Consider the following 18,319-nt stretch of genomic DNA (forward strand, 5'->3'; position numbering starts at 1 on the left):
ACAGTATAGACAATTGGTGAATGGATATAAAGGTGCAAAACCTAATTACAGCTACAAAAAACTATAAGTCACATCGGATGAGGAGCTCATGCTGAAGTTGCAGTTACATTACTCTTGACACATTAGTATTTTGGTCTGAAAGTGGCTCATCAGTGTGCTCCGATGTAACACATCAGTTAGTAGTAAATAAGTAGGGCTTCATTATTTTTGAGATGAAATATCTAAACCAGATCATTTAAGCAGCACAAGAAGAGTCATAGTTTTTACACCCCATGGAAATATGAGTGTTAATAGTATATCATGTGAAAAAGAATGTGAAATAGAATCAAAGTAAATGATTCTTACTTGGCGAGACAAAGCAGGTCCAGTCTAAGAGGTTCAAGGAGGTTGATTGAGGATTGCAGGGGCCATCCTTTGAAAAGCCCCATTTCCTGTATTAGTACAACACAAAATTGGGTTTGGTTATTACACAAACATAAATCATGTCTTTTTGCTCTTAAAATGTGTTATCCCACAATATACCTTTACATGAATTCAGCATGTGTGTGGAAGTGTTCTTGACGTTGCTGGTTGGAATTTCATGGCGGAACACTGACAAGCCGTGGTGACCTGAAGATCACGGTGTTATTCAACACACTGTAGCGAGCCAGATGGTTCAGTGTTCCCCTGTGCACCCATTTGGAATGACTAAAAAGCACAGTTCTCTGGCAAACACCTAAATAGGCTACTCCCGATCATTGCACATTAGTATCAGGTGTTTGCAGTTAACACTTACAGTCATAAAACTGTCGACCACATAATGGTTTGAGTATTGACCTGCCTCCTTTTTCAGCACAGCTTGACACAATGGCACATCACTCAATACATTGTGGCAGTCCTTAAACATCCAGGTTTTTCATGGGAATAAAATTCACTCAGCTGAAAGCCACCAATCACTTATGTCCTTCACGTAGCTGTTTAAAAATGTGACATCAAAATGCTAATTTTACATGAGAAATGAGCCTTGCGGGATTTCTTGCACATCTTTTAACTCATGTAATGCACAACATCTCCCGGCAGACCTTTTTCACTGCAGACATTTTGATTTGTGACAGCGGGTGAAGGCAGGGCTTAATGATTGCTCAGTTCCATTAAGTGTCCCAGTCAGCCATGCCAGTGAACCAGCATGCACAAGAGCAGGACCTCTCCTAAGTGGGATGTAGCCATCATTAATACCTCTGCACTTTCCCACTGTGACAAGTCAAAATGTCTGCTGTGAAAAAGGTCAATTAGAGAAACAAATGAGAAGATCAGCCCTGTCTGCCAGGATGATAAACAAGTTTTGAATCTTCCTCCTCCCCCCGCTGCTTGCTTTGCACCATGCAGCAGCGCATGTTTACTTAAGGTTTACTGAGTAAACAGCCACTGATGCGCAGATATTTGACATCCAATCCTGGATCCAGTGTATTGACTCCACCCAATTTGAAATATGAGTATATTAATGAATTATTAATAGATAGAAACCCAACAAGCAACCGAGGTGCTACCTGCAAGAGGATGAAGATGATCGTCTCATATGTTGTTAATCATGAAAAGCAGGTTCAATCTGGCCCACATAATGCCTTTGGATATTGTGAAAAATCACGAAGAATAAAAACAACAGTCATTCCTCATCTGTCCACTGGAGGGACAGAAGAAAACACTGAGTGGGAAGTGACCAGCAGATGACAGCATTGTCATTAGTCATGAAACAACAGAAATTGTTCGGCCAAGGCAGCGACTTGGCCGGTAGATTATCAGATTACACCTCATTTTAACTATACATTTCAAGTTATTTAGTAAATGTAAACAACTTCTTTGCAATTTAACTCGCGATCTTTGATGCGAGATGCAGCTTAACTGTGCTGCGTGTGTCCCTTGAACTAAAATGAGTTTGACACACCCGGTATTCAGAATTTTGCCATCACATCTCTCCTCTCTGCCTCTCCACCTCAGAATAAAAGTTTTGTGAACACAGTCTCACTGAATTAAAGTAACTAAAGTGCGTCTCTCGTGCTGACTACTGCATAACTGTCAGAGCTTAATGTGTATCTGTGCTGTGCTGTACGGTTAACGATCCCTAAGAGAAATGCAGTACACAAGCCAGCTGAAGCACCTGCAGGTTTATAAGGCAAGAGAAAATAATTAGTGAGGCTACAAAGACCGGCTTGCCTTCAAAAGAACAAATTATCAATGTAAATACAGGCGAGACACTTATCTCACTTCCACCTTTTGTTCCCATACTGGATTAGAACAACAAACAATCGCATCATTCTCTGTTGTTGTCAACAAATACTTTTGAGCACGTACCTCTTCAGTTCATGCTAAATACTACCACCAGATGCTGAACACTGAGTCTTTAAAAATGTCCCCTAATTAAGAGCGCGTGTTCCTCAGCTGCACTGGTTAATGGGAACACCATAAAAATAATCAAAGCTGGATGACACTGCCTCACAGGCACAGCTACAGATGGTCCGCTCCATGCTTCTTACAATGACTTCATAGAGGGCTATTTTTAGTGTGCTGGAAACATGAAAGAAGAGTTTGGATGGCAGGCTTTGATTTGAAATGAATGTGACTGAGTTTTCCAAATGAATAAGATGATTGATTGAAGACTACAGTCAATCGTTTGATTTTGTTAAAAATTGCTTCTATGTAAACTTTCTCGATGCAGTCTGGCATTCCTCAGTCACTCCCAAGGGATAATGGTTATATTTAAATTTTCTGATACTTAAAGATCACAGGTACCATCTCATTTATCCGAATCCTGATACTGTGAAAGACTTTATGAAAATCTGTTTTCTAATAAAAGGACACATAATTGGGACTAGTTAAGATATTAAGATATTCTTTTAATCTTTTGGTTCACTGTTGACACTGAATGCTAATTGAATGCCAAAGCATTACCAGTCTTTTTTATCAGTGTGAAATTAATGATTTAAACGTTGATCGCCATTGATATTCCCATAATTAGAGATGTTTTGACACATTTGACACACTTCTTTGTAATTTTACTTGATTCATTGTTTAACACACAAATTATATTAATGAATTCAGCATCAGACTCCCCAGAGGGAACATTTCTAAACTAGCAAGTTACACTCTGTTAGTCAGATTAATGAAATGCATTACACTTATCTCACAACCTGCATTAAATAGAACATATTGTTTTGTTGTGTGGCTTTTAGAGTGCTACATTATTTCATGCTCACGAGAATTAAACTTGGAATAAACATTGTTTTTTTTTTTCATTAATGTACGTCAGGAAGGTAAACGTAAATCCTTAAGTGTGTGTGTGTGTTCTGGCTGTATTCATCTGAGAAACACAGTGATTGACGTTATGGTCTGAAGATGAAAGCGTCTGAAGCCTGTTTGCTGTTCTTTGCAGACCACATTTGGCTATTTAATTCACCAATCAATATTTAGCCCAAATATCACTTTTTTTTTGTCCAGAAAGCTGTATGTTGAGCACATTACATCAATCATGTTGAGTTGAACAAAAGAAGCAAATACAAACTACAACCTATGAGGTTTTATGTGTGCTTTTTTTCCCCAAGGAGTACGCAGAGTTCCAGTACAGGCGGCGACACAGGCAGCGGAGGCGAGGCGACATGTCCAGTCTCCGTAGCAACACACCTGACCCCGACGACCTCAGCGACAGCACCTTCGGTACTGCAGCAGATATGAACTCCCTTAAGATGCTCCCTCAGAGATTTGGGTTTTTCTTGCCAAGTAGATTCACGTGCAAAGCCTTTATAAAGAAATTAATTATGTCTATGTACATCCACAGTCGATAAACTTTACTAAAACATTCCATATCTGCATGACACGATCCTAAATATTAACTCCTAATTTGATTGCCTCTTTGAAATCAGCTTTGAAGTCACATTATCGAAGCTATTCAACCAGGTTAACTCTTTTTTCCACCCTCAATTAAAGCAGCATTCAGCTGGCACTTTCAATGATTTAATCTACTAATCACATGTTTATTCAAGTGAATCTACTCTCAGGACATTCCTTACAAAGTCCTATTGTGACAGTGAGAAACTAGTGTCAGAAGCCAGATTATTATGCGAAGCAGAAAGGGATTTACTCGGCAACAAATCATGACTAGACTTATGATTTCATGAGGGCGCAGCGCATAGCACTTCAAAACACTGAAAACTGGATCGCTTCTACCTAAAGCAGTTTAGAAGTGATCACACCATCGCTGCATCGATACACCAGGCTTTGTTCACTGAGCGAACCGAGGGAGTTTGTCACAGATGCAGAATTTGCTGAATAAAGGATATAAGACTAACCAGCAAAAGTTGTCATACGAAAACCGTCTAGCTGTTGTCGCAGACATCTTCAGACCTCTTTTCAGGAGGGGAAACGAGGCCAAACCACACCAGCCGTACACAGAGGATAGTCGAAAAAAAATGCGTCTCACTCATGAACCCCAGTCAGAGATTTATGACTGCAACGGAGTGAGACTGCAGTGTATCAAACCCACAGTGAAACATGGTGCTGGGAATATTCAAGTCTCTAGATATTTTGCTATAGTATAGGACCTGCACTGAATCAGCTACCCCGTGACTAAAGAGAAAGTAGCTCTCTATTCTTTATTGGCATGGTTCGCCCTCTGGTCTGCATCTTCGTACAGAAGAGTACACACTGCAGCTGGATAATGAGTCCAATGGCGCCTCAAAGCTGTGGGTATAAAAATTCAGTGAAAAGGCCGAATGCTGACTACGATGGACTTTCCTCACCTAAACTCGACCCAGCTAAATATTTATGGAGCATTTGAAAACTTACTTGAGTTAGTTAATGACGGCGTGCCCCCTCATTGAAGCAGGCAATGCGGAAGTTTATGAGACATCCACCACAGATCTGAACAAGCGGCCACAGTAATGCAGTCACAGTACTATATTGCTGAAGTGAAGTGAGCTGTAGAGTGAAGTTCTCTGTTTACAAGTCAGTCTACTTCCCCAAGCTCATCTATGGTCATGAACTTGGGTCATGATTGAAAGAATGCGATCGCGGATAAAAGTGGTTGAAATAAGTTTTTTTCCAAAGGGTGTCGGGCCTCGCTGTTTTTGACAGAGAGGACCTGAACAATCCAGGAGAGACTCAGAGTCGAGTTGCTGCACCTCAATATTTAGAGGAGCATCTATTAGGATGCCCAACCGGTTGACCCCCATTAGAAGTGTACCAGGAGGGGCCATTGCTGGCTCAGAACCCTGCTGCAGAGATTATATCTCTATTGCTTTGGAAGCTGCTCCAGGTCCTCAGTATAGCGAGAGGAAGTTACAGATGACTGGAATGTTAGAGCTTTGCTTTCTGTACAGCCACCATGACCCAAGGTGAAATAAGTGGGAAAGTAGATAGATGGTGGAGTTATTTAAGATTGCTATCAGGAAATGAGGGAAAGAGCTTGACTATGTGATGTATAGTTTATATTAAGTCCAACAGCACTGCAAACTGCTGAGCTTATCAAACAGCAAAGCGAAACGGAAAAGCAGTGTCATGTACAGTGATTGCAGAAGCAAAGCTTAAACACAAAAACACTAAGCATCTGTTGTGATCACCTCTTGCCTTTGAATCAGCACTTCTGTTCACTTTGCCCACAGACAGGTTCTCATGTTGCCTCTCAGGTTTGCTCTTTCAAAGCAGATTTGAGGTCTCACCGTGTTTTCGTCTGTACCATCTGTTGCAGGTATTATTGCTCATCCTGCAGCTGAATGTTGTTCTGTACGGCTCTGGGTGTGGGAGTGGATTCATTACCACACTGCAGTAACTACATAGGACCGATCTTGTGCCTGCCTCATGGCACTGTGTTCATAGAGAAGACTACGCCCCCAAACAGTGTAAAATCTACACTTCATCGATGTAGTGAACCTTTCCAAATGTTGATGCATTTCCTTTTAATTGAATATAAATTAGGGTCAAAACACTGGAAAATCACAGCGGCGAAAGTTCAATATGTCAATATTTGTAATCCATCAGTATTGCCCATCACAGTGGTGCTTTGTCTTTGACCATATGCAATAAAGGATAGATGAAACATGCAGTTTTGAGGCCAGCTAATAGGCTCCGTTGTGCCAAGAAGGATTAATTGATTTCTGGAGAAGATACTGAATTAATGAATATTCCTTGGGAATGCTGAAGGTGCACTTTCTGCTAAGTTGCCATTATCCATTTTGCAGCATTTACTCAACTGATGGGGATTTTAGTAAATGTGATGATTAGCATTGGCCTCAACTGCTTTTCATATAATGGTTTAATGGCTCAGTTTTCCCCTGTGATCTCTTTCTTCCTTTCTTCCTGCGAAGACACACAAGACGTCGGAGGTGGACGCCGGCAGGGCCCTTTGATGGTGAGTTCACAGCCATTTCATTGTAGCTCAAGCCTCTGAGGCTTTGAAACTTTACAGACAGTATCAGAAAAGTACAGCATTGATCTGGTTGTGAGAGGTTTTTCTTAAAGGTATTATGGCTCGATAAGACTGTGGTTTGAAACTGATGCTGTTCTGGAGCTCGGTTAGTTCTGCGCCACTTAGTTTTTTTCTAAATGCAATTTGGAGAAATTTAGGCGGGGGGGGGGGGGATAATGCAACCCTGCTTTTGATTTTGCACTGAAAAAGTCGCAAAATAATTAACAATAATAGGTAATGTCACGCAATGCATTGAGGGTTCATTCAAAGGCTTGGATATCATACAATTAAGCTGTGACACGTGTTTCCATGCCGTTATAGTTTGGCTTTTTCCCTCCAACCTGATACAGCACAATTATCAGCCATTATTCATTTGTGCAACATGGTGATAAATGGATGTAAACAATGTATTAATACAATGCAGATTGAATTGGATTTTGTTCAACTGGCTTATTTTTAATCAATAATTCTTGTTCAAAGCGTATTAGTGGTTATTAAACACTTAAGACATTTTTTGTTTTCAAATGTTTAAAATCTAAAATGTCAAATAAAAAGAAAATACGTTTCATGAATTTAATGACAAACATTGTGATCATGAATATTGTTCAAATCTCCCAGCTCTAAAATCTAGAATCCAACCTCAGGTCATGTGGAGCCACACATTTGTCCTTCACAATCATTCCGTCCTACGAACAAAGTTCTGTGGCCAAACATGCTCGCCAGCACATTGAATCTGCAGCTGAAAATAATCCCCTGACGTTCTTCTGAGTAGTATTCACGAAGAACTGAAGGGCACAGCCCTTGTAGAATTTTTGTTGTCCTTTTAGGAGCTGTTCATAATGAACAGGCTTGAGGCTGACAGTTACAGAGTGGCTTGGGAAGTGTACTGAGACACTGTTGACATACTTGTTAACAAAAGAATACAATATTGCCAGTCTTATCCTTTTACCATGTGGGACTCTTTATAAATGTAAAACTTCAAAAACCTGCTTGGAGCAAACAGCAACGCAACTGTAAAATACCTGTCATTGCTTGCAGGAGTTTGTGTCAAAATGTCGACATGACAACAGCTGATGTTTTCTTCGTCTTACCTCATCTACATCTGCAGGTTCTACCTGCTGCTGCCTTAAATTATGGGAAGTTGGTAGCATTTGAACTCCCAAGTCCGAATCCACTGTAACTCGAGGACATGTTTTGTATCTTCCAGGGTCTTGGTTCCTTGGATGATGACGACCCCAACATCCTCCTGGCGATTCAGTTGTCGCTGCAAGACTCGGGGATGGCGGGCGGTGGGCCCAATCATGAAGTTCTTGCCAATGAGGCGTCCCTCGGTGCCATTGGCACCTCCCTGCCTTCAAGGCTCGAGCAGACCACTCCAGGTGTGGAGGTTCGCCCCCGAGCTTCTCTCAGCAGCTCCGAATTGCTGGAGCTGGGCGATAACCTGGCGAGACTTGGGCACATCAGCAGCCAGTACTCTGCCGCCACCAGCGTTTCCATCTCTGTGCAGCACTCAGAGAGCCGACGCAGGGCGTTTGGGGCTCCTGTGCCCATACCTTTGACTTCAGGTGGCAGCACCTCCTCAACAGGCCTTTTCTCATCTTCCACTGACACAGACTCAACCACGTGTGGCAGCCAAGACCCGTCTTCGTCCTCCACGTTGGCGGCGAACGCGAACCTGCTGGGCAACATCATGGCTTGGTTCCACGACATGAATCCTCAAGGCATCACCCTGGTCCCCCCGACCTCCTCGGACACCGACTCAAACCTGTGTTCACTCCATGCAGGCGAGGGAGGCAGCCTGCAAGATGACGAGAATGGCAGGGTCACCGTCCCCACAGAGAGCAGGAAACCTCCGGAGGTGATGGCAGACGTGGGTTTCTGCTCTCAGAGGCTGAGTGACATGGAGGAGAAGGAGTGTGCCGTCACTGAGAGGCCGACTCAGTTAGACCTGGTAGGGCTGGACACCATGCCGCTACCTTACATGGCAAACCTTGACACGAGTGGAGAGCACGGCGAGCGCAGAGGGTCAAAGGTCTGCCAGGACGACAGTCCGCGATGTGACTCTGTGTCCGACCAGCTGCCCAGCACCAGCTCCTCCGAGTGGGAAGAACAAGTGCACTTGGTGTGATCTGATTGGCCGAGACAGGAAGGAGCTTGTTCAGAAGGCCAAAGTAACCACTTTAGTTTGCAAACTAAATAGAGATGAGGGAAAAGTGGAGTCGCTTTTCAGGTGGAATGTATAACAGAATGAAGAATGTTTCAGACAGGCTTGGCTGGAAAGTGAGGGAGAAAGTTTCCACTCCTAATTTCAGTGCAGTTCGGTTTCCTGCGCCGGCCATATTGTCAACAGCACCAACTAAAGAGATCACATTTAATTACCCGTTTCAAGGAAGTGTCTCCTAAAACATATCCTGTGCTGATAAATTACAAACCACTTGCTTTTTCTGAAAGTCTTGCAAACCCCCCCCCCCCCCCCCCCCACCCCCGCACTAGAGCAAACCTACTGTATCAGTCTGAATCGGGTATGAAGGAGAATTTCAGCTCCATGGAGAGAGAGAGAGAGAACAAAAAAAAAAAACATTAGAGGAAACAGTCAGTACTCCCTCCTGTCCACATCTGCCCGCAATATGAAGGTGCCAAACACTGATTAGCAGAAGCACAGTTTGCAGTCACCAAGTGGATCCTTTAAAGCAAATTGTGCCTACTTATCAACGACTCAGCTAAACCTAAAATGTGAAAATTCAGAGCCATATTTCATTTGAGGTTGCAGATGAGTGATTCTTTCAAATCGCACTGGCTGAAAGCTGTCCACACGGAAAAAAAAAGCTGTTCACAAAATTTTTTTTAAAATTGCAAAACATTAACATTCAACAAAAAAAAATCCCTCTGATTAATGATTCAACAGGAAAAGTAGGTGGCTTACTCAAAAACATTTCAAAATGGACTTGACAATGGTTATTCATCTCAAAGGCTTGGTCCTAACACACTTTGAATAGGAAGAGTCTTCAGAGCTTCAAAAACAACAAATTCTGACAGGCCCAGAGGGGCTGCTCAGTGTGATTCACTTCACACCTTCGTGACAGCGTATACCGAATCCCATTGTAGCTGCTCTTTAAACTAATGTTTGAGTGCCGAACGTGGAGCGTGACAGAGTAAGTAAGAGTAACGACCAGTAGTTTTGTTTATACGCTGCAGGAAAAGCCAGTTGAAAGAGATAATCAGGCAATCATATTCATACTTTGGTGAATTCATTAATCAAGCCACAAGTCACAGTAATTTATGTCTGGGTCCTGTTTAAGTGTAATAATGAGCACAGCCTCCTCAGATCTCTGCAGATGTCCCGGACTGCAGAGAAACGCGTGGAGAGTTCACCAATGTGTGGTTGCATCACGGCCACATGGGGAGCCCATGTCGTTGAAAAGGTTCTCTACGCGGTTAGAGATAACAGTGCCTTTGTGTCAATCATCGTCATTCAAGTCCTTTCCCCCCCCCCCCCCACATATTATACTGAGTGCTAATTACACACAGTATGAAGTATAAACACAAAAAAACACCTGTTACCTTAAAGTTATTTCTGTCACATAGTGTTTTATAGTGACTTTTTCGCAATGAAAATAATTGTAGCATGAAGCTTTGTTTTTTGTGGTATTTTGTTAATGAATAACACTGACTTTTGTATGATTTGGTGAGATAGGGTATAGCAGATCATGTCGTAGTTTTTAATCTCGCTCCCCAAGTATTTTGAAGAATGATTTCCTTTGTGTGGTGGTTGTTGTTGTGTGGTAAAGCTTCTACTGGAGCCCACATGTAGAAACAGATGGGCTTTCCTGTGGTTCCAACACTAAAATCACTGTACTGACTTCAGAATGAGTCTACCTGCTGTATGTGTTTTACCTATCTTACATGAAGACACTAAACATGGAGGAAAGTTGCAATATGAAGTAGGTATTTATTTGAAAACAGAGGCCTCTTGATTTATTTGAATAGCAGGGGCTGTGAGTAACCCTTGTGAAATAACAGACACTGCTTTGTGTTCTAAGAGTTCTATGTATAGACTGAAGTAAATAACGTTTTTCCTCGAGCAGACGCATAGAGCAACATTAAATCTAAATATAGCGGTCCCTTTGCAAAAGTGTCTTGAAGTTGTGAAACTGTGAGTGCCATATGGTTAATAGAGCTAACTTTGTTGGACTTGGTTAATGTAGGAGTGTTAATCAGACGAGATAACATCTGTTGCCCTTTTAGTTGAACACTACGTTGTGCATGAAATGGGTCTAAAGTCTAAATGGCGTTTCGACTTTGTTTGTACGTCACCTCTAACGTCCGGGTGATTCCTTTTCAAATGGCATATAATGTTCTTTTGGGGGATTTTGTAACTGGTTGAGATTTTTCTATTGTAAAGCAACTAATCCTTGAAATGCTATTTGCACTTTCATAGTCTATACTTGATACATTCCCTCTTTTTATGAAACAAAAAAAAAAATGTTTTGTGTGTGATGCCAATAAACTATGTGCTGAGTTTTACTTTGTATCGTATTGTGTTTTTTTTTTATTATATTATTCGTCAAATGTCAGTTTTTGTTGTGGGAACTCAAGAAAATGACCAGTTGGTAGCGATCAAATGAAAAGGAGGACATGCCGACTCATCCGTACTGACATTTCCTTTACATTTTATTTATTTTATTGAGATTTACAAAGGTCCAGATTTGGCTGAGATTGTTTAATCTTTTTACCCCAATAAACTGTTGTCGTTCAGCAACACTGTTCACAACTTGTACAAATACAAAAAACACAGTATTATAAGATTCAGAAGTGTAACAAGAACTGCAGTCTTTACATTACATTGAGTATTTTACTCAGAAACGACTACAATAGTATTAGTCATGTATGTAACTGTTGGATGCTTTATTGTATTCTCAAGGTACATTTCTCTGACTTGTAAACATGTTGATGGGATCATCTCTGTTGAGAGAATACAGTTGTGACAAATACAGATTAAAAGTGAATACTAAATATTTAATAGCAATGCATGAATTTGAATGGAGTAATATAGGGTATATTATGTGACCTTTGCTTTAAGTGCGAGTACAATATTTATGAAAGTACAAATCCTACAAAGAGTAAGTAGCATGGGTACAAGTTCAAAGTAGTTGTTTGCCACTGCTGTTTAATAATAAGAGGTGAAACTTAAAAAAAAAAAACGTGCAGACATCTGTGTTCTTAAGTATGAAAGCGGGCATCTGGACAGCCCACGATGAACTGTGTGTGTGTGTGTGTTTGCTGAGGGAGGGTTGTTCTGCAGCCTCACGGTGTCAGCGGCAGAGGCCGATGAGCTGCAGCAGCAAGAGGAAGAGTGAGATAACGTCCACATACAGGTTGAGTGCGGCGAACACATACTCCTCGGGAGAAATTTCCATTTTTCTGTGCTTCCCACCCAGGATGAGCTGCGTATCAACCACCAAGTACTGCAGAAAGACAGAGTGACATGAGACGCCCAGGCGCCACCGATGTGTGCATTCAGCACGTTCTTAGGGGGGGGGGGGGATAGCGGACAGGTTACTGGACTCAGTCTGGGGCCAAACAAAGGCAGTATTTTTCACATCCGGAGATGGTCCCGTGCAAATAAACACGCCGTGTAAATAATCGGGTAGGTGGGAGCTGTGCGGCGTGAATTAAGTTGTGACTTGCTGCTGACAGCCCGTTAAAGCTGTGTGCAGCCGCAGTTTGTTCCACCAGCTGATGGGATGGGTCACAACATTTGCTGTTAATGCCAAAGGCACACAGAGAGGTGGCTGTGAAAATGAAGCCCACTGCTGCTAAGCAGTGCATAATTGAAATTAAAGGGCACAAGGACATCTGAGTCTCTCTCTTTACACTAACCACTGTGACAAACACTGGTGGCAGCCTGCCTGGCCCCGGGATCAAATCTTACATCACATACACTCACTTGACATTAAGCAGTCTTTGATGTTGATTTCTTTCATTTTGAAAGGTCATTTTTATTCCGTTTCTGATTCCGAGTGTCACAGAATCAGAATTTTTGCGTCATGGAAGTCTGTACTTACCAAAGAAAACAGCAAGGTCCCCAGGCAGGCGTATGTGATGTAAAGATACTGCAAAGGAATGCAAAATCAGCAACAGCATTCTTAGCATCAATGGAGACCACTCGTTTGACGTCAATAGGTTGTATTTTTTCAGATTAAAGAATAAACTGAAGAATACATGTTTTACACAATCAGGATAGAGTGTGCATGCATCTAAATGTAGCTATGATTGATAGAACTTTCATTCCCTTCCACTTCTGCCTGCACTGAAATATCACTTTAAATTCTGGATCTATTTCTGTGAGCACCTGTTGCATATTTAAACCTAAAACCCCGAACAGCCGTCCCAGTAAACCTGAGTGTACATTTATATGCGTCGGCCTGAGATAAGTGTAACTCCTGCAAGGTCTCGGTGAGCTCGCTCTCTTCTTTATAGTCTGCTCAGCACACAGGTCAGTGCCAGTGCATTCTGGGGATAAGAGCTACGAGGCCGTATATACTGCCGGCCTGTGAATGTACACCGTTGCAGTTCTTTTCTAAATCTCTCGCTGCAAACGCGCGTGTAAACAGAGCACCTTGATTTACCTGCGATCGCAAAATTGCACAAAGCATCGCGAATGAAAAGAGGGTCCAGGCAAACACCCACAGGCTCCCGCTAGCTGCAGTGAAGTCCCACTGGTGTCACAAAAGAGAGAGAGCGAGAGAGAGAGCGAGAGAGAGAGCGAGAGAGAGAGCGAGAGCGAGAGAGAGCGAGAGAGAGAGCGAGAGCGAGAGAGAGCAAGAGAGAGACATTGAGTGTGACAAGCCTCTCAAACAGAAAACTGTAGACAGAACATTTTACACTCATCAGTGCCATAAAAGCCAGGGTGCTCAAGGTCATCTGGACTGCAGCTGTTCTGTGAGGCGCTGCAGATTACAAAACCATGAAGACATACTGAAGTTCAACACACACGCAGCTCTAAACAATCCGCGATATAACGATCTGGGACGATTCGTCAGCAAACTGCATTACAGGTGGAGACGCAGCCTTTTGGTCTGTGTGCTCTTTTCAGATTGACAGCATAAAGACGCGAGCTATGGCAGCGGGAACCAGCGACGCTCCCAACATGAAGAGCTATGAGCCGGACACGCATGGTGGTCCTTGTGACATTTATGTCATGGCGACAGAGATGAAGGAGCGCTGCACACGGCGTGACCTGCGGAGCCATCAGCGGTGGCAAACTGTAAGATGAAGGTGAAGTCGTAAAAATAAACTCAAAGTGTTTTAGGTGGTGGCCACTTGCTCAGCCGATAAAACTGCATTATGAACTGAGGGTAAGGTCACTTTTACAGCACAGTTTCCCTCTGTATGCCGGCTATTTAAACCTGATGCATGTGCCGTCTGGCTGCAGATGAATAATGAGCAGAAAGCTTTTAAGCCCAGAGATATTCTCAGTACCATCATTAGACACCTGCTTGCTTGTTTTATCCGGTTTAAGCAGAAAGAATAAATGTCTGCAGCTCCTTCACACAGAAAAAAAAGCCACAAAAATGTGCAAGATGCCAAAGTACATTTAGGAACAATTAAAAATGGACTCTAAATGCAGCTTAAACAAGGCAGTCAATTTACCTCACTTGTCTGTTTTTGCATTACCCCCGCTGACTGTGTGATTACTTTTGTTCTGAATATGAGCCACTTATTGAAGCAGCACGCCAAGTCATCAATGAAGTGACTCAAAAGGTCTCCTGACTTGTGCACACTTGTTCTGGCTAATAAAACCCGTATTATCACATGCACATGCATGGGCTGTATTACATGAACTAAACTGAATAACGTCTTAGAGAAAGGTCAGCACAGAATAAACCAAACAGAAGGATTATAATTGATGTTGTTTGTGGGTGGCCGGGAAATGCAAAGCAGTCTATTTTGATTGTTCTCTCGTTGACAGATGGCGAGAATCAGGTTCAAATACACTTTACGAGAAATGATACACGGTAATACCTTTTTAATAGGTATTGCAACAAAGTTGCAGTATTATATCTTTTCATTTCTGAGTTTAGTTGAACGGCAGAGATTAAAAAAAGAAAAAAAAAGTTCCAGGAAACAATTTCACAGCTACTTCAGTGTCACTCTGATCCATTATCACCCTTTCGTATTTTTGGTGTTGCTTTTTTTTTTTTTTTTTTAACCAATACAAATTCATTTTTTTGTTATTAAACTCTGCCTTCTGAAGAAGCATCACATGTTCCCTTTTGAGGCTTTGTAACAGGTTGAATTCATTAGATGTGATCAGAAGAGATGGGGAGAGACATGAAAAGAAAGAAGACGGGTCACTTAACAAATCAAGCATCCTGAGTATTTTTCAATCCCCACATCTGCGGCGGGAGTTTCGCTTGGCTATGATGACAGCAGCGACTCAGGTTTAACACTGTGTCACCACTGGACATGAGGAATTAGGTGTGATGGGCAAATACCCTGATCTCAGCAGTAATCACAGTTTTGCCAGAGCAGCAAAGCCATCAAGAGTCTTAAACCTTTTGCTGGCACATTAAGGAAAACTCTGCGGGAGGGAGGGAGAAAGTAAATAAACTGACCGCAGCATCTCAGCTATGCGCGTTCCCTCCGACTGCACAGGGAACGCAGCTCGGTGTGTGGACGTTTGCCACACGCTGCAAAACTAAGTCGCTGCAGTTTATGAAATTTCACTTGCGACTGCACTGCAAACGGAGCTCAGTGTGTGAGACAGATCTTACCTTTGACTGCATGGCAAACACACTCATGGCAAAGGACACAAGCGCCGTTGCTCCGACCGCCCACAAAACTGCCTCAGCTTGAAAGTACCTGCAGACAGAAAGATCAAACAAATTTGACACATCGTGTCATCTCTTAACAAGTCAGCAGGCAGATCGCAGACAGGAAGAGTGGGGCCCTGTCCCATGCAAAAAGAGGAACATTGCTTTCTTTTAGAAAACTTTTTTTTTTTTCTTCATTAAACAGTCTGTATTATGTGTCTCAACAAGAGCAATGACAGAGACCCTCGCTGGACGTGAGCTGCATAATGCATTGCCAACGTTCATTTCCTATCAGTTCCTGTTTCAGTTATAGCAATATCCCATAAATATGATAATTTCTATGTTTTATTGATATCCCGGGTTCAACTGATGTCTTTTTTCCCCTGACAGACAAGGGGGTGCTATAAAAAGAAATGTTTCACAGATAGAAGAAAGGTAACTTGTGTGTCGAGAGAAATTGGATTTCAACCATTTGCGATGCGTCAGATTTATCTTGAGCCCAAAACCCTAGAAAATGTAATACCATATGCTTTTTTTTTTTTAATTTGGCAAACCACCAATGATTACGTCTCATCTGGTCTGATGGCTCCTTCTCTGGCATCAAACACGGCATCAAATACGGATCACACGGGATTATTATTGTGTAAATGAGTCAGCATCAGGTGTGTGTGTGTGTGTGTGTGTGTGTGTGTGTGTGTGTGTATGGGGGGGCAAACACTCACACTGTCACTGAGCCGAGCATCAACCCCTCTACGATAGTCTGAGAGAGAGAGAGAGAGCGAGAGAGAGAGAGAGAGAGAGAGTGAGGGGTGGAATGGAGAGACAAATGGAAAGTAAATACATGACAAAAAACTGTGAAATAGAGCAGGTGTGATGGCGATTTAATTTGATGCCTGGCTGGTACTGCCTCTACTCACAAACAGGCCCAGGGCGATAAAATTGATGGGGACTCGACGACGGAGGTTGCCACAGCAGGACAAGGCCAAGATGAGCACCAGCACTGCGATCCTGTTTCACACGGAATATAGAGTGTATCGTAAATAGCAAACAAACAGGCTATAAACAGGGGGGGGAAAAAAGCTTTGCGCTCAATACCTGAATGCATGGATGCATTATTTATACACAGTATTGCATGCACTCTCTTAGATCGGGGATCCAGACTGCAATGACTGTTTTGGATTTACTTGGAGAGATTTCTGTGTGCAACATTCTCATTTAGCGAACTCCCCAAACAGGAAATCTGTAAAAACAAGTGTGCTGTGCACCTATGCAATCTGACATAAATCTTACATCATCGAGTAGGAGAACCAGTAGTTTCCGTATGCCCACTTCCTCAGTGTTTCCCTGTTATTTGATAAGAAAAAAAGGAATTAAAACAGAGACAGAAAAAGAAGGGGGCGGTGTGATTGAGCCTCCATTTATTTGAGAGAAGCAGTGGAATGATTTTGTTAAATATTAACGCAGGATGGAGCTTTGTGCACAAGGGAACTCAAGACAATTTATGGGATGATATTACTGAAGCAACCATCCACCACATCCATTATACAAACCACAGAGAGGAAATGCTCCTTTATTGTGCGTCATCATGTCGGAGTTCACAAGTGCATAAGAATTTGAACAGTGTTAGTTGCATGCTTGAATCTGTGACGGGCAGCTCGAGTACTGCCGCTCTGACGATGCTCTCACTCGCTCACAGACTACGTACTCTAAACGGTGCAAAGTTAGAAGGAATGTATCTCTTTTTAGAAAGAATTCCCTTGTGTAGCGGCGCCTCACCAGTAAAGAAACATGCAGATAAATCCGACAGTCACCAGCAGCTGAAGCATCAAGGTCAAATAGACTTTTCTGATAAAACCTGTGCGGAACAAAAAAGGATTCAGTCACAAGGCGATGTGAGACAGGTGGAGAGGTAGAGAGACGTACGATGACAACAACAACATTTTTCACACAGGCAGGGGGCTTGTTTTGCTGCACGGCGTTTGCAAAAAAAAAAAAAACCTTAGGTTTTTACCAACCCTGCATTTCGCCCTCTCATTTGAAAATGATTTGTGCCGTGTAGGAGGTGAAGAACGGTGGCAGGGCGCCGCGAAAACCAGGGAACAACTTTCAATTTCAAATCAATTTTAAGAAAACACTGCGAAGAGAATCAGGGAGTATAAATATTGTTTATCCCTGTTTGTCCCCGATGATGCAAACAAAAACATTCATTTCTCTGGCTTCTCTTTCTCTTTCCTCTTTTTTTTTTACCCTCTCACCTCTTCGTATGGCAGGGTCGCTGAAGCAGTCAGCCTCCGAGGAAGGAGCGTACTCAGGTGGAGCCTCACCATACTGCTGGCCAACGAATGCCGCTTGGCCACCAGAATGCTCCGTGGTATCATAGGGTGCGGAAGGGGAGACCACCACTATGCCGCCTTTCCCAACCTGAATCATCCAACGCAGAAAAAACCCTCCAATTATGACGACTTTTAATGGATTTTTTGTGTTGTTTTTTTGGGAGCGAATTAATGGAATTTAATGAGTAATTTCTGCATAATAAACTGTGTGCAGACACATCAAGTTGTTATTAGTGAAGGTTTTTCTGGTGATCCCATGATCAAAGTCTAATTGTGTGTAATTCTGGCTTGAATTACACTCAGACATTCAATACAAAATGAAAGTCAAAAAAAGAAAAGTGCTTCAGTATCTCACCTTCTATCTTTCTTTGAAGCAAAAAAGTACTGCTGACCTGATAGCTCATCCCTGTGGAAGAATTCTGGCCATAGTCTTGCTCGCTGTAGGGAGGAGGGTGCGGTCCATGTCCACCATTGCTGCTGTTATTCGCCTTGTCCATTCCACCAAAACTCTGCAAATCTTTTCATTGACCGGGGAGACATAGTGACAGGGGAAGGAATCAGTTAAGTTGAGGTCACGGCCGAGACACAAAAGTGTCCTTCTGGGCAGTGTCAGCGCTTTCATCAGTGATGTTAAATTGGCAAATGGGGGCAATGTCAGACCGGAACAAATAAACGGGTAATTACAAAATGATGCATCACACAAACACAGAGCCATCCATGACTAACATCCATAATTA

General features: G+C 42.5%; 2 protein-coding genes across 3 annotated transcripts in view; one reads left to right on the top strand and one right to left on the bottom strand.

Moving 5' to 3' along the window:
* LOC308133556 (ankyrin repeat and IBR domain-containing protein 1-like) overlaps nt 1-10,957 on the top strand; it is a 33,241-nt gene extending 22,284 nt beyond the window's left edge. For both annotated transcript variants that reach the window (XM_080500980.1, XM_080500981.1), the window contains exons 18-20: nt 3,576-3,687; nt 6,333-6,376; nt 7,641-10,957. In XM_080500980.1, coding sequence (XP_080357106.1) covers nt 3,576-3,687; nt 6,333-6,376; nt 7,641-8,561 — 1,077 coding nt within the window. In that variant the 3' untranslated portion in view covers nt 8,562-10,957. The remainder of the gene's footprint in view (nt 1-3,575; nt 3,688-6,332; nt 6,377-7,640) is intronic.
* Nucleotides 10,958-11,745: 788 nt separating this feature from the next.
* On the bottom strand, nt 11,746-18,079 carry LOC308133226 (protein lifeguard 1; the record flags this gene model as incomplete). Its single annotated transcript, XM_080500527.1, has 10 exons — nt 11,746-11,898; nt 12,499-12,546; nt 13,063-13,152; nt 15,211-15,298; nt 15,972-16,009; nt 16,167-16,257; nt 16,540-16,593; nt 17,026-17,104; nt 17,505-17,670; nt 17,975-18,079. 10 exons carry the CDS (start codon nt 18,077-18,079, stop codon nt 11,746-11,748), a joined length of 912 nt encoding a protein of 303 aa, XP_080356653.1.
* Between the last annotated feature and the right edge of the window lie 240 nt (nt 18,080-18,319).

This window comes from Blennius ocellaris (genome assembly GCF_963422515.1).
Source record: "Blennius ocellaris genome assembly, chromosome: 8".
Lineage (NCBI taxonomy): Eukaryota > Metazoa > Chordata > Actinopteri > Blenniiformes > Blenniidae > Blennius > Blennius ocellaris.